We start from the raw sequence: 17,623 nt of genomic DNA, 5'->3' as shown, positions 1-17,623 counted from the left end.
TAACTACAATCACACACATCCTACATCACCTTTAAGACAGCAAAATTACAAATGCTACTTAACTCATTTTAACAGGTCATTTTCTTTAATATGCTACCATTCTTTATACATGGCGCTCCTGGTGTGCAGTTGAGCGCTTTGCATGGAAGCAACCTGACACTGGTGTGTGAATGAATAGGTGAATATGAGGCATCACTGTAAAGCGCGACATAAATGCAGTCCATTTACCATTTATCTTGTTCACCCAGAAGAAGCAGCTGTAAAAACTTATGTACGTGTTCCATGTAAAGACCAGCAACAAAGCCAGAGTTGATCAAGTGAAAGCATGTATTTTTGGAATTCAGAAGTTCCCAACTTGGGTTTTCAGAGTTAACTGTTGTCTTGAATGCAGCTGTAATAATACAGCTTGTTGTGTGGTTATTGTTCCTAGCAGGGCGCCCTTGTCCCTGGGAATCTACAAATGCACATAAAATGTGCATTTGTGTTTATTGTTTGAACCTTTTTGTTGTACAGTCTTTCACACAAGACCTCAAATTATCTTTATAAAGTGTCAAAACAGTTGTTTATTATACTTTGCTGTGTGTGGAAAATTATTTTCCGCTTTACTTTATTTCTGATTGTAAACCTTTATTACACTTATAAAACACAACAAAAGCATATATATTATGAAATCACAGGTTGTCCTGAAAAAAAGAGACATAAAACTTGATTGTGGGATGCAGGGAGAGCTGTTAACAGCTATAATAAAACATTTATGCCTGGCGAGTGAACTGTCCAAAAAATGCCCTCGGACCCCAGAGTGTTAATGGGATTATTAACCATCAGATGACAAGGTAAAACCTCTTAAATCATTCTAGAGTCAGTTTTAAGCAGAAATTAGGTGATAATTGTTACTGACGCATGCACTGCAACAGCTGCTGTGCGCTCTGATCAGTCCGCCATTTTCTACTATGAAATAATGCTGAATTTGATTTGATTTGTTTATTTAGCACAAAATAATGTATATACATAAAACAACCAAAGAGAGAGGGAGAGAGAAAAAAATACAATATAAATAAAGTGCAAGGGATTGGTGGAAGCCAAAAGGCTTATAACGAATCCACTCCCAAACAAAGCAAACATAGAATAGAATTTATGTGGAAATGATTGGTGTACAAAAGCTTCAGATATCTATCACGGAAACAGATGATGACTGAGTGCAGTTTGAAGCAGAAACGAGGTGATAATCAGTGAACTGCTGGTGACACTCAAAAATGGCACATGCGCAGTGAAGGCAGGGCGGACCAATTTTTAGGGAGGAATGTTCAGTCTGCGACACTGGTGCTCAACTCCAGATTACATAGCATGAAGTGTATGAGACGCCGGTCCAACACGCGTTACTTCCCCAGCCGAGGTCTGTACCCATTTACAGCTGAGTGGACTGAGACAATGCAGGATAAGCATCTTGTTCAAGACAGGTAGCATAAACGGGATTCAAACCCAGGTCTACAGACTGGCAGCCTAGCTCCTTATCAACTCAGCTACCTGCTCTACAAAAGGATGTTGGACAAGTGATATATAAAAAAAAAAAAAAAAATGATTCAACTAAATGCTGTAGCAGAAAACAAGCCTGAATTTCTTATAGTTCTAAACAACTATAAGAACATCCATCACCAGCCTGTCATCAGATTTTTAAATAACAGAAGGAGTGTGTTGATCCAACTGTATATGAGCCTATGAATGAACATGTCACAGGACAGGAGAGAGAACACAATTAAGCAGGATTAATGCTTGATTATAATCTTATTTGTATGCATTTTGTTGGAAACTAAATGATGGATTACTTATACTTTATCTTCATTCTGCTCCTTTTTATATTAAATGGAAGAGAAATGTATCTGAAATAATTCTTCAGAATAAGAAAATGCATATCTTATGTTATGTCACTCTACAGACACATACACCAGTGTGATATTAGTTCTGCTGGAAATCAGTGAATAGATAACAGGAAATGCATGCAAAGACAACATCAGACTGAAAACCCAACTCTTGCTCTCTCTCTCACACACACACACACACACACACACACACACACACACACACACACACACACACACACACACACACACACAACTGGTCTTGCTGGGAATGACAGACTAATAGAGGACTGGAAAAAAGGGGATTAGACTGTGCAGACAGGGAAACAATGACTGATAACACAGTTTGGATAAAGCAGATGAACACAGAGGGCCTCATTAGGATCCAGAAAAAGCAGAAAAACAAATGCCTTATAAAACACAAAGATTCCCCAAGGACACACTTAAGTCCCAAATTTGCAGATGGATGATAACAGTATTTTGCCTAACAATCAACATACCCGTAGCCACCAATAGATATCTCACTCCATGTACATCTACATAAATGAAACCCTGCAAAAAACTGTCCATTTTCACAGACACACCAAAGGTCTGACTGAGGAGAATAACATGCAGTTAGACTTTGAACAGAGGACTGATTTGTACAGTAGTGTTCAGAATAATAGTAGTGCTATGTGACTAAAAAGATTAATCCAGGTTTTGAGTATATTTCTTATTGTTACATGGAAACAAGGTACCAGTAGATTCAGTAGATTCTCACAAATCCAACAAGACCAAGCATTCATGATATGCACACTCGTAAGGCTATGAAATTGGGCTATTAGTAAAAAAAGTAGAAAAGGGGGTGTTCACAATAAGAGTAGTGTGACATTCAGTCAGTGATTTCGTCAATTTTGTGGAACAAACAGGTGTGAATCAGGTGTCCCCTATTTAAGGATGAAGCCAGCACCTGTTGAACATGATTTTCTCTTTGAAACCCTGAAGAAAATGGGACGTTCAAGACATTGTTCAGAAGAACAGCATAGTTTGATTAAAAAGTTGATTGGAGAGGGGAAAACTTATACGCAGGTGCAAAAAATTATAGGCTGTTCATCTACAATGATCTCCAATGCTCGCGTCTTTTTCCACTGAATGACACCTCGGTGCAGGTGTCTTTTTCCGAGTGAAGAACACAGTTATGGGTAGTTGTTGGTGCTCTTTTTTCTTCTGGGCAAGAAGATTCTTATAAACAGACACACACAGAACACAATGCACGTGCTCTCCCTTCGCGGTGATGCCGACCGGTGCCGCGACCAGCCTGATTGATGAGGATGCAGAACACAATGCGCTGTAAAAAAAAAAAAAAAAAAAAAAAAAAGCATGCAAAATTGGATTAAAAAAAATCTGCGAAACTGCGAGGCCACGAAAGGTGAACCGCGTTATACCAAGGGACCGCTGTACACAAAAAGGGTTCCCAATTAACTCAAAAACATGGGTCATTCAACTAGCTATTCATTTCTATAATCTTCCATCTTTACTAAAGAAATGGTAATTTTGGTCTCTATAAACCGGTGACCTACTGAACATTATTAACTTATACTGTTTGATAAAACAGAATATGTATAGCATGGAGAGACATAGTTTGAACATTTTAACATGGGCTTCAGTTGGCTTGAAGACAGGTCTGTCATCTACTTTGTGAATAAACATCATTTTTAAGAATACGTTTTGTAGAAAGAGACCCATTTGTTATTGATATTTGATGTCATATAATCAAATGTCTAAAAAACACAATAGGTTTGGGGCGGGGGGGGGGGGGACTCCTTTTTATAAGCATCATCCTACAAATGATTTCCAACTGCCACTACAGTAAAACTAAAATAACTTGTTTTCCACCTATTGTGTAAGAATTATAAAACAACACGATTAGGAACAAACTGAAATTTCTGGTGTAAAGTTAAATCAAAACATACAGAAAGGAAAAAACTAAACATGAAGGTCATTTAAATGATTTCATAATCAGAATAAGACCAGATAAAGACTGAACTCCTACCTGGCTTGAACAAGATGAGACCTGATCTGTTGGTGCACGTTCCCTCTGGGAATATCATGATCTGGAATCAACACGTTCACAGCAATGGAAATGTGCACGCACACACAAATATATGAATACATCAAATGTTCATTCACAGTTTATAAACTGACCTTGAACTGTGAAAACTGTATTTTCCCCTCAGAGGGTTACATTCTCCTGGTTACACATACGTGGCGTGACCAGTCTGATAATCGCTCAGTGAATGTGACTTGTCATGTGTGGTACCTGAGGCCACGCCCCTCCAGACTGGGCTCTCCGCTTGATTTCCTCTATTGTTTTTCTTCTGGAATCCGGGTCAGACCGGAAAACAAACACAGGCCGGATGTAGCTGATCAGTGCTAGGAGGGCCGTGATGAAGAGGAGGGCGATATGGAGCAGAACAAGAGGGGGAAAGAAAACAATAATTACAAAAGGTTCCAAAAACTCAGCATTTTACAGCTTGAGAAAAAGTTCATGAAATTGTATAATTACGGTTTAGATTTCGTGGTCCGATCCCGGATAAGTGGTTGAAGATGAGTGAGTGAGGTTTAGATTCACACCAGTGTGATGCAGAATAAATATGGACTACTGTATTTTCCAGAGTATAAATCACAGAATCTCCCAAAGTAGTAAAAAAAAAAAAAAAAAATTCTAATAATTGCCATATTGTCCACTGTGTTCACAGAGTACACGTTTGTTTATAAGGCCATAGTTACTTGATTTATTGGTTTACAGATTTTTCAGGGACTTAAGGGCCAGGGTCAGTGAGTTAAAGGGGCAAACATTTTTTCCACTGAGTTGGCGATTTTTACAACAGTCAGCGGATCTGTAAACCAATAAATCCAATAAGTATCTTCTTAAAGAATGTCACTAACGTAATGAAGGAATAAACACTACAGTTATTGCAACTGTGGATCAGTGCTTGAGTGGGCTTTTTTTTTTTTTTTTTTAAATGAAGATTGAAAAAAAAAATATTCTATTTATTTTTAGAGAGAGATGATTTGATTTGGTGTCATTTTGATCCATGCTGCTGATGTCTGATTTTCACTGTGGGCAGGGACGGACAGTTCAACACGCACACAGCAGCAGTGAATCAGGTGAAGTGAAGATAACGTGCTCAACACTAGCAGGACTTTTCCCAAAGACTACATAATACCAACCACAAGGTTTGGAAGACGTACTCCAAATATACCTGCTTTCAAAGCTATAGTCCACAGCTCTCCCACAGGGTGAACATTCTGGGTTTAAGCCAAATGACAGAAGAGCCACAAGATGAACAGGACAGTATGTCAAGTCTTTGTAGCCACTTTGTTTGGTTAAGGCCAATTTTTGCTAACAGACAGTACATGTACAACACTCTTTTCCAAAAATTAAGTTGGTAAAACACAGAAGAATAATTAGGCAAGCCATGACAATAATAAACAGCAGTGGAAGGTAAAAGAAAAACTGTCTATAATGACAACAAGGAAGCCAACAAAGACAGTGGGGGGGGGGGGGGGTGGTAAACATTTAAACAAAGATTAAGGTGAAAATTTCAAATTTGGACTGTTATTGATACAGTAATAAAGGGGAAAAAAGCCATCAAAACCTACACAAACACTGATATATTTGCAGTTGTACATCTGCATTTATGACTTGTCAGTGAGTTTTAGGGTGAAATCAATTAAGATGTGTGATTTACTTTACGACTGCTTTACCTCATTTGCTATGTCTTTACTGATCCCTTGGTAAGACTCCCGCAGGGAAATTGAGGTTTCGGTAGCATTGTATAGCAGCACACAGTGTATTAAAAGTGAAAGTAAAAAAGAAAAACAGTTTGCAATATAAATACCAGACATACTGATCAATACTGGTTTATTGGCTACTACTGTTCCTCTCATTCCCGTCCCCCGTCTTCCTGTTACTCCTCCTCTCCCTGAGTGAGGAGTTGTACAGTCTGATGGCCTGAGACACAAAGGAGTTTTTCAGTCTGTTGGTCCCACACTTGAGAAGGAACAACAAAATAAAAGAGTTAAAAAAGCAAACATGCTTAAAAAGGGATGTGGCCAAGCAGGGCAGCAGTCACAGGCTGCATAGATGTGCAAGTGCTACATGAGTGTGCAAGCAGTGAAAACACAGCCGACTGTTGTCTAAATGAAATACAAGCCTAGATGTCCAAATTTTGTTTGTTTTTAAAGTGGCATACTTCTGTTAGTGGTTCATGGTGCATCTCACCACTGACGGTGACGAGGCTTTGCCCATGACCTACTCACGTGAGAACTTGCCCAAGATTTTGGTCCAGAGAGGCTTTAATTTGTGTTTGATATGAAAGAAATACCTTGAAGCTGCTGTGAGTTACTGCAGCAACAAGCTGAGTGACACATGCATGGATGAAACCCATTTTAATACCCCTTTCCAGAGTGTGGCAGAGAAAGTGGAGAACCAGTTGAGCAAGAAATAGCACAGAGAAGGAACGCACACACGGGCCTGTTGTTTTACTCTCCAACTTCCTCTTGGACTTACCAAAGCTGTTCTTCGTACTTACTTTTTCTGCACACAATTTTGCCCCCCCCCCCCCCCCCCCCCCCACACACACACACACACACCACCATCTGCACAGTTACCCTGATAGCTGGACAAGGCCAAGAGGACGCCCACATGTCACCAGACAGATTGGCATTTAAGAAATAAGAGAAGGAAAATTGCTTGGAAGGAGATTCCACAAATTCTGCCTCATCCGAGTGCAGAACCATTAATGAAATTGATATATAAAAACATTAAAAAAAGGACAACAAAATGAAACATGAATATGGTTACATGATTTGTGGTTATAAATTTGATACCACGCTGAAAAAAGTCCCTTTCATGTCCCTTAAGTGAATTCTTCATTCGTCGTAGCTCATGTAGGTCATTGTGTTCACCATTTGGACAGTTTTTCAACACCAGTGAGGCTTTTCTACCACAAGACCATGTACACTCACATGATGCGTGCATTCAAACACCAGTACAAATTACTAAAACCCGCACTTTATTTTGAAATTTTCATCCACATGTTTTGCAATATTTCAGTTTGTATAAGACACTGATGAGTAACGGTTCTGGTTTAAAGCCAAAAGAAATTATGTAGTTTTCTTAAACCACATAAAAGTAAGTCCCTTTAGCTGTTCCCTTGTTTTACTCGGGGTCGCCACAGCAGATCTAAGGTGGATCTGCATGTTGATTTGGCACCATTTTTACACCGGATGCCCTTCCTGACATCCCTGGTTCTCAAGACCAGGCAACTAAGTGGCTCTACTCTACTCTTTTCTACTCTCCTATTTTACTTTTTAGATATACCTTTGTTTACAGGCATAGTTCCACCTTAGAATTGGAATATAATATATAAGATATACCTTACTGAATTTTCATGGAGAAATGTAGCAGGGGTGGGGTTTCAACCGGGAACCTTCCACACCGAAACCAAGCACATTAGCCACCACCCCTGTTAGCTTTGTTAAACCAAATGATGATAATAAATATTATTTCTAAACAAGAAAAATGCTACCACATTTTCGCTATTTAGATTTATTGATAAATATCAGATAGCAAAAGGTAGGAATCCATCAATACGTGCACCTCTGACTCCATACTACGAACCAGTCTGAACCAAGGGTTTTGTGATCTGTAACACCCATATTATCTAAATAAATAGCTTATAATTGTACAAGGGGGCCACGCACACCCCTGATAGGTAGCAATTTATTTTTCGGCACATCAACTTTATTGTACACATAGTCATAAAAAAAAAAAGAAATTCAGCACAGTTGAAAACAGCTGAGAAACTGTATGTCACACAGACCGCTGCAGATATGCCAATTACAATCAGGGGAAAAAAAAAAAAAAAAATCTGTTCATCTGTTCAGCTTCTAATTGGGGTGCAACAGATTACAAAATTCATGGTTTTTATGGATCGGATCAGTAAGCTGAGGAGGGCACAGGGAAAACAACGCACACTCCATCCTCAACTCCTGATATTTCGGAGTCATTCTTTCAGTGCATGCACCCTGATGACCCTGTTCAAGCCCATTCATGCATCCAAAAAAAATTAGTTCAGTAAAGGTTGTGGTGACGTTACTCACTGCCCCAGAGCGGAATGCTCTTGCTCTCCAGTTTGGCCACCATGGAGCACATGGTCATGGTGACTGGGATGGCATCAAAGTACGAGGAGTGTGGTGCCATGGTGAGGATGGATGCTTCAGAGGGTGACACGCGCTCCCCTTTCACCTTGATCCAGTGGAAACCCCCACAGAACCACATGGCTCTCATGATCACACGAAGACACACGTCTATCAACCTGATCACGGACACACAGTGTAAATCAATCACAGTGAGTCTCACTACTTTAAACATTTCCTTTGGGAAAGGCTGCGAAACAAAAGTGCACAGCAGGCTTTGACATTTTCCCTTCGCAACACACACACACACACACACACACACCTCCTCCACCACGACTGTGGTTCAACAACAAACTCAGAACGCCCCAGAGAGGCGGTGAAGGCAAAGGGCCACGCCAGCAGCATGAGGAAGGACACGAGCAGCAGCCGCACTGGGAAAACTGTGACAGACATCAGTGCCATCTGAAAACAAAGAAAGAGACAACTGCTCATATTTCCAGAATTCACTGCAGCCCGATTCAACATTATTGTGGCTTTTTCCCCTTTTTGTAACTATGTATCAACAGCTAACATACTGTACATTCCCAGACTCCAGATCAACTTAAGTTTGTTAATCTCACATTTCTGATTCGGAATCCCGGAGCCCACAAGAGATATAAATATTCAATACCTACGGGTTCACATTAGATCATATCCAAGGACTATGTTATTGTTGAATATACACTCAAAAATATAAACGCAACACTTTTGGTTTTGCTCCCATTTTGTATGAGACGAACTCAAAAGATCTCAAACTTTTTCCAAATACACAATATCACCATTTCCCTCAAATATTGTTCACAAACCAGTCTAAATCTGTGATAGTGAGCACTTCTCCTTTGCTGAGATAATCCATCCCACCTCACAGGTGTGCCATACCAAGATGCTGATTAGACACCATGATTAGTGCACAGGTGTGCCTTAGACTGCCCACAATAAAAGGCCACTCTGAAAGGTGCAGTTTTGTTTTATTGGGGGGGGATACCAGTCAGTATCTGGTGTGACCACCATTTGCCTCATGCAGTGCAACACATCTCCTTCGCATAGAGTTGATCAGGTTGTCAATTGTGGCCTGTGGAATGTTGGTCCACTCCTCTTCAATGGCTGTGCGAAGTTGCTGGATATTGGCAGGAACTGGTACACTGTCGTATACGCCGGTCCAGAGCATTCCAAACATGCTCAATGGGTGACATGTCTGGTGAGTATCCCGGCCATGCAAGAACTGGGACATTTTCAGCTTCCAGGAATTGTGTACAGATCCTTGCAACATGGGGCCGTGCATTATCCTGCTGCAACATGAGGTGATGTTCTTGGATGTATGGCACAACAATGGGCCTCAGGATCTCGTCACGGTATCTCTGTGCATTCAAAATGCCATCAATAAAATGCATCTGTGTTCTTCGTCCATAACAGACGCCTGCCCATACCATAACCCCACCGCCACCATGGGCCACTCTATCCACAACATTGACATCAGAAAACCGCTCACCCACACGACGCCACACACGCTGTCTGCCATCTGCCCTGAACAGTGAACCGGGATTCATCCGTGAAGAGAACACCTCTCCAACGTGCCAAATGCCAGCGAATGTGAGCATTTACCCACTCAAGTCGGTTACGACAACGGACTGGAGTCAGGTCAAGCATGCAGATGAGATTCCCTGAGACTGTTTCTGACAGTTTGTGCAGAAATTCTTTGGTTATGTAAACCAATTGTTTCAGCAGCTGTCCGAGTGGCTGGTCTCAGACGATCTTGGAGGTGAACATGCTGGATGTGGAGGTCCTGGGCTGGTGTGGTTACACGTGGTCTGCGGTTGTGAGGCTGGTTGGATGTACTGCCAAATTCTCTGAAACGCCTTTGGAGACGGCTTATGGTAGAGAAATGAACATTCAATACACGAGCAACAGCTCTGGTTGACATTCCTGCTGTCAGCATGCCAATTGTACGCTCCCTCAAATCTTGCGACATCTGTGGCATTGTGCTGTGTGATAAAACTGCACCTTTCAGAGTGGCCTTTTATTGTGGGTAGTCTAAGGCACCCCTGTGCACTAATCATGGTGTCTAATCAGCATCTTGATATGGCACACCTGTGAGGTGGGATGGATTATCTCAGCAAAGGAGAAGTGCTCACTATCACAGATTTAGACTGGTTTGTGAACAATATTTGAGGGAAATGGTGATATTGTGTATGTGGAAAAAGTTTTAGATCTTTGAGTTCATCTCATACAAAATGGGAGCAAAACCAAAAGTGTTGCGTTTATATTTTTGTTGAGTGTAGATAATGCTAATTATTTCTGTAATCTATTATTGTAATGTTTTTATTCCACTATTATTTGATTAGCTGATTAAACTTTGGTTAATTTATCAGCAAAACATAATCATAAAGTCCATCAATAATGTTGAACCTTGCATTCAAATATATTTGAATATATTTATTTTACAAACTTCAAAAAATCCTAACATTATAAAAATATATAAAGTGTATTAAAAAAAAGGTTGTGTATGTGCTGGGGGTATTTTGAGGACAAAAAATAAAATAAAATCCTGCATACAGTTCTGCCTCTTGATGAGACACAAAATAAAATATAAAATCCTATCATATGTCATAGGCCTTACCAATTAATATACGATTATTTTTGAGATGAACCCATCAGTTGTTTGGTCCATAAAATGGCAGAAAATGGTGAAAAATATTCACAAAGCCCAAGATGATGTCCTCTTATACAGATATACTTGCTGATTACCCGCCTTAGGGCAGAGACCCAAATGAAAACATTAACTTCACCAACAAGCTATCACCTCCCACCTACCCTGGATTCCAGAGAACTGGTACGGCAAAACTAAAACCTCAAGAAGAGACAGCTACTACTACTACTGCTTGAAAAAATAAAAAGGTATAAAGTTCAAAGGAAAAAGAAGACAATACTACTACTAAACAACAACAAAGTGCTCAATAGTCAATGTCGCTTCCAGTATGTGTGTGCCAAATTTAGCTCAATTCCGAAGTGCCGTTTGGCCAGGAGAGGGACAGACACACACACACACAGTCATCGCTTAGTATATAGATTATCCAAGATATAGTTGTTGGGAAAATAATACACATTTTTAGACCCGTATGATTTTATAACTCAATGTGTTATATTGCAGAAAATATAATTGTTTACCAATTATTTTGGTAAACAATTAACCATATTTTGATTGATTCATTCAATAATTGATTAATCAACGCAGCTCTATTGTTTGCCATTTTTCTAAGCCATCCACACAAATACACACAGATTTATTCATTCTAAAAGCTTCGTTTCGAAAGTGAAAACACCAGCTTATTGTAGACAGAAGGACAAAACACACCTAAATGCTGACGTGCCGTCAGCCTCCGCTCATACAGTGAAACACACCATCGACGAGCCGAGAAATCAGCTGACTGATCCGTCACGTCTGTTGTTTTTGTGCATTGAGATCAGAGTTGCAGCCTCTTGCAGCCTTTCGTCTGGCCTCAGTTCTATTTCTTCCCCCAGCTTTTTTTAAAATTGCGCTCTCCCAGCCGGCCTGTAAGTGACCTCAAATCCCCACAGGGATTCATCTTCTCATCCATCACTCAATCACTTCCAACATGCACACCTCCATTTATCATGCCTTTCTCATTTCAACTGTTTTCTGATTACTTTGCATTGATATGATTTTTGTCATCTCTAAGTGACCATGTCTACCCCACCCTTCTCTTTTCCAACCTGTGTGCTGGTGTACCTCCCCCCACACCTCCTCTAGTTGTACAAGTGAACGCTGCAAGAAATAGTAATAATTAAACAGTAACGGGGTGATTTATGAATATTTTCCTCCCCACTCCCAGACCTGCTGCACACCAGGGCTTAAATCCAGCTAAAAGGATCCATGACGTTTTCCTTGGAGGTGGTGTGAGAGTGGATTGGGGCAGTGTAGGCATCAACCCATTTAGTGGCGTCGTCTTGAAACTTGCTGTGAGACACTCGATCAGTTGCCAGCTCTCTTCGGGCTAAAAACGTCATGCACCTAAACGGGACTGAGTGCAACATGCTCACAATTCACTTTGTGCACTGGCTGTCCTGTATAAATTACTTATTTTAGTTATGTTTTGTATATTGTTTTGTATACATTTTGCACCTATTACCTTTTTTTTTTTTTTTTTTTTTTTTTTTTAACTTTCATACCTTCAATGGGGCTTGACTACAGAATTTCATTCCTTTCGTGTATTACATGCTTGGATTGACAATAAATTCACCTTGAAAATTTCCTACATTGTGCAGCTATGAAGTTTTTTGGCTGTAAATCTAAAATCTGGGAGACAGATTAGGTTATAAAGAACCTGGAGAGGAAAAGTGGTCCAACAAGCAAACTATAAAATGGCAAATGGACTGCATTTATATACCGCTTTTCCATCTGCATCAGATGCTCAAAGTGCTTTACAATTATGCCTCACATTCACCCCGATGTGAGGGTGCTGCCATACAAGGCGCTCACTACACACCGGGAGCAACAGGGGAATAAAGACCTTGCCCAAGGGCCCTTAGTGATTTTCCGGTCAGGCGGGGATTTGAACCGAGGATCTTCTGGTCTCCAGCCCAACACTTAACCACTAGACCATCACCTCCCATAAATATGTGGATTTCCTCGCACATTTTAATGTTGAGCTCCTCTGAGATTCTAAACGTAAACAAAAAAGGTCTAACAAAACTATATATTCTCATATGCTTTAATTTAACATTCATACTATTTACCATTTTAAAGTATTCACTAAATTCATACAATAAAACTGTATGATCCACAGTGGAACATTAAAAATAACCTTGAACAGATAAAGATTAGTCTCTCACAGTTAATAAACAGGGATTTGTAGTTCTTCCATCTATCCTTCTAGAATGTCTAGATAGTCGTATCATATCATCAATCAAGTACTGCTTGGCGGAAAAGCAAAACAAAACAAATTTAATTATTATTATACGTGTGCTACAAATTATTTGACCAGTAGATGTCAGTGTGACAAGCATCTTCTGTGGTGACCCCTAACACGAGAAAGATGTCCATATAAGTAAATGACACAAAGTAATGAAGCTTTTGGTAAAGCAGCTGACTGGGAATCACAGCTATGACACCATTCAACACTTAAACAATGCACATAGCACTTCATGCTACGATGATGTGAAACAATAAATAATTGCTTGTTGTGTAGACTTGTAACTTCAGTTCAAGCAGGTTTACCAAAAATAATCACAATAATATTTAGAAATACAAACATAATTGTAAATCTTTGTGGAGTTTGCGGTTAACAACCACCAAGTGCCCATGCAAGGAGATTCGCGAGGGAAGCCACTAAGAGAACTCTGAAGGCTTATGTGGCTGTAAGTTGAAAAAACAAAAAAAAACTGTGCTGAGTGCAAAACCTGCCAGTTGTATCAGTCAGAGCTTCACAGTGGATTGGAACAAAGACCAAATCTAGGCTCAAGTCATCCATGTGCCTTGTGGGAAACTTTAGGTGAAACGTCATTTGAATACGTTTCTTCACTGTACCACTCAAAATGACATTGTACAACTGAGCACCCACAACTCCATTGTGGTGGTCCACAGTGGAAAATTACACTGTGCTACTGTCTCAAACTTATGGAATTGATTTTAAGAATATCTTTTTTCAGAAAGAAAAAGGATGTAAATTTAGCATTGATTATCAAATAATTTACAGGAGTCGAACTAGTACGTGCATTTGCTAGTTTATGCACATATTATTCGAGCGGTACATGTAACTGCACTAGCACTGGTGCAAGTAACTTTATCCAAATTTTATCAACTACAACCCCTGGGAATAATTATGGAATCACCGGCCTCGGAGGATGTTCATTCAGTTGTTTAATTTTGTAGAAAAAAAAAGCAGATCACAGACATGACACAAAACTAAAGTCATTTCAAATGACAACTTTCTGGCTTTAAGAAACACTAAGAAATCAGGAAAAAAAAATTGTGGCAGTCAGTAACGGTTACTTTTTTTAGACCAAGCAGAGGGGAAAAAAAAAAAAATATGGAATCACTCAATTCTGAGGAAAAAATTATGGAATCACCCTGTAAATTTTCATCCCCAAAACTAACACCTGCATCAAATCAGATCTGCATCTAATAAGGAGTGATCACACCTTGGAGAGCTGTTGCACCAAGTGGACTGACATGAATCATGGCTCCAACACGAGAGATGTCAATTGAAACAAAGGAGAGGATTATCAAACTCTTAAAAGAGGGTAAATCATCACGCAATGTTGCAAAAGATATTGGTTGTTCACAGTCAGCTGTGTCTAAACTCTGGACCAAATACAAACAACATGGGAAGGTTGTTAAAGGCAAACATACTGGTAGACCAAGGAAGACATCAAAGCGTCAAGACAGAAAACTTAAAGCAATATGTCTAAAAATCGAAAATGCACAACAAAACAAATGAGGAACGAATGGGAGGAAACTGGAGTCAACGTCTGTGACCGAACTGTAAGAAACCGCCTAAAGAAAATGGGATTTACATACAGAAAAGCTAAATGAAAGCCATCATTAACACCTAAACAAAAAAAAGAAGGTTACAATGGGCTAAGGAAAAGCAATCGTGGACTGTGGATGACTGAATGAAAGTCATATTCAGTGATGAATCTCGAATCTGCATTGGGCAAGGTGATGATGCTGGAACTTGTTTGGTGCCGTTCCAATGAGATTTATAAAGATGACTGCCTGAAGAGAACATGTAAATTTCCACAGTCATTGATGATATGGGGCTGCATGTCAGGTAAAGGCACTGGGGAGATGGCTGTCATTACATCATCAAATGCACAAGTTTACGTTGATATTTTGGACACTTTTCTTATCCCATCAATTGAAAGGATGTTTGGGGATGATTAAATCATTTTTCAAGATGATAATGCATCTTGCCATAAAGCAAAAACTGAAAACATTCCTTGCAAAAAGACACATAGGGTTAATGTCATGGCCTGCAAATAGTCCAGATCTTAATCCAATTGAAAATCTTTGGTGGAAGTTGAAGAAAATGGTCCATGACAAGGCTCCAACCTGCAAAGCTGATCTGGCAACAGCAATCAGAGAAAATTGGAGCCAGATTGATGAACTGAGTGATTCCATATTTTTTTTCCCTCTGCTTGGTCTAAAAAAGTAACTGTTACTGACTGCCACAATTTTTTTCCTGATTTCTTATAGTGTTTCTTAAAGCCAGAAAGTTGGCATTTGAAATGACTTCAGTTTTGTGTCATGTCTGTGATCTGCTTTTTTCCTACAGAATTAAACAACTGAATGAACATCCTCCGAGGCCGGTGATTCCATAATTTTTGCCAGGGGTTGTATAAGCACCAGTAGAATGAACCAATAAAGGAATAAATAAGGAAAAAAACAATTTCCAGTGTGTTGTCTTCGTCTTCCTGCGTTTTATGACTCTCACACACAGAGCGAGTTGCTGTGCTCCATTTGTTGTGGAAGGGTGACAAACGCCGCCAGCAGCGCAGTCCCTGGGTTCACAACATCCTCATGAGATGTTACCAATTCGGCGAGTTTCATTATTTGCTGCAGGAGCTGCAGCAAATAACTGGAGCTGCAGGAGCTCCAGTTTGAGGACCTCCTGTCCCATTTGCATGTGCACATGTAAACAAAGAAAAGAAAAAAAAAAAAAAAAAACTGGCTGCCACTGTGGTTCCTCGCTCTCTCTCCCCTCAAACTCTGTCATAATTGTGTTATAAGCCAGTTACCATTTGTTTTATTATACATCTGTGTAGTTAATAAATAAAATAACCTTCACGGACGATTCGTTCGCGCACACGTAAAAAAAATAAATTCATTAAAAAAAACAAAAAAAGCCTGTCTGCCGCTGCTGCTGCTCTCCCCTCAAACTGTCCCCAGAGAGGAAGAGTCTGACACATCAGAGGAGGAGTTTTAAGGTTGATATAAGACTGACTTTTGCTGCAAGTTAATTTTTTTGTTTCTAGCACCAGTGCAAGTAGGTTTAAAAAAAAAAAAAAAAAAAAATGTATTTCAACCCCTTATTTGTGACTTTTTTAGTTGGTATGGTTTCCTCAGACAGGAAAACTTATTACCATCCTGGTGGTCACAAAAAAGATATACAATTTTGCCTTTATTAATACAAAATAATGACATTCCCAGAAATAGCAACTTGCACTGAGTGGGTCACAGGCTTTTCAGTTTTGAAATCAAACAGATAAACAATTTGTGCAATTTCTGCAGAATAATTAGGAGATCCAGATTGACCTCTGGACAATCCAGCTGGATCAAACTTCAGGGATACTTTTGTCTTTGTGCTTGAAAGTTGACAGCAAACTCTGCATGTTATTCGCTTTTCAGAAAAATGTGACTCGGCTGGAAAAAGCACTTCTGTCCATTTCAGTTGGTGAACTTTGCAAGAATCACTGATCAGGCAACTGGACTAACATTTTCCAGGATAATCAAGTGCCAAAGCACACAAAAGTATCTAAAGTGGAGAGACACGCCTCACTGTCATGTTCAGAAGGCAGCGGGAGGTAAGAAACAAAGATACACACACATGGTGCAGTTTACTGAAGCGCTGCCGTCATCTAGTACAGAAACACCACAAATACTGCAAACTCAAATGGAAAATAACTTGAAGTACATTCAATAAACAATACAGACATTGTTCCAGCAAGACCTACACGGGGAAAAAAAAAAAAAAAAAAAAAAAAAGAAATGCTCGTCGAGCTGCATCATTCTCCCGAAGGCAAAGTTTTAAAGCACACATTTCCGCTGTGAAAGCATTCACAATCAAAAACCATAAACAGCTGGGCCTTACCACTAATGTGTGTGCAGGGTTAGAACACAACGGAATGTTACTGCTAGAAGTCAACTGTACCAATGTACGTGGAAACATCCAGAGCCTTGAGATGTTACTGATGTGACCGCAGGCATGTCTGGGCCCTGAAAGCTATGAGAGAAAGTTTAAGACCCCATTCACACTGGGGTTTACAATCCAGTTTAAGGCTAATTCAATCCGGATTGCGTTCAGACTTGTTTTTTTTTTCCAAATATGGCTCACACTACTAGGCCACGTACAGACTGGGGTTTGCAATCCAGCTCAAGCCACATCCTACACCAGATTGGAACGTTTGGATTCTGTGCCATTTTGCATGAAAAAAATAAATAAACAAACTGGAAATGAATAACAAATTGATGAATTTTATCCCAGAGACTTCTTTGACTCCAGCCTAATTCCTTGACATCGTAACAAAATTCTGACTTACCTGGTTTTCACAGGAATCACAACACCAAAATGCAGGAAATGGCACCTAAATATTAGGGTTAGGACGATTAATGAAAATCTTTAGTTGACTAGTCGGGTTCCATTAGTCATCGACTAGTCAGCGACTAAATTTGACATTGAATGAATTAAGCTCATTTCTAATCTTCATGGTGAAACTCAAATGTGACATTTATTTTAACAGATCTAAGCACAAAATCATCCATCCATCCATTTTCTTCTGTTTTATCCAGAGTCGGGTCACGG

At 39.7% G+C, this 17,623-nt stretch overlaps 1 protein-coding gene across 1 annotated transcript in view; it reads right to left on the bottom strand.

The window, feature by feature from the left end:
- lpcat1 (lysophosphatidylcholine acyltransferase 1) overlaps positions 1-17,623 on the bottom strand; it is a 36,490-nt gene that overhangs the window by 14,451 nt on the left and 4,416 nt on the right. The window contains exons 2-5 of the mRNA XM_034161261.1: positions 8,365-8,504; positions 8,007-8,221; positions 4,156-4,268; positions 3,889-3,949 (exon numbers count right to left, since the gene is read on the bottom strand). Coding sequence (XP_034017152.1) covers positions 3,889-3,949; positions 4,156-4,268; positions 8,007-8,221; positions 8,365-8,504 — 529 coding nt within the window. The remainder of the gene's footprint in view (positions 1-3,888; positions 3,950-4,155; positions 4,269-8,006; positions 8,222-8,364; positions 8,505-17,623) is intronic.

Source organism: Thalassophryne amazonica, chromosome 20 (genome assembly GCF_902500255.1).
Source record: "Thalassophryne amazonica chromosome 20, fThaAma1.1, whole genome shotgun sequence".
Taxonomy (NCBI): domain Eukaryota; kingdom Metazoa; phylum Chordata; class Actinopteri; order Batrachoidiformes; family Batrachoididae; genus Thalassophryne; species Thalassophryne amazonica.
This window is presented reverse-complemented; position numbering and strand designations above follow the sequence as displayed.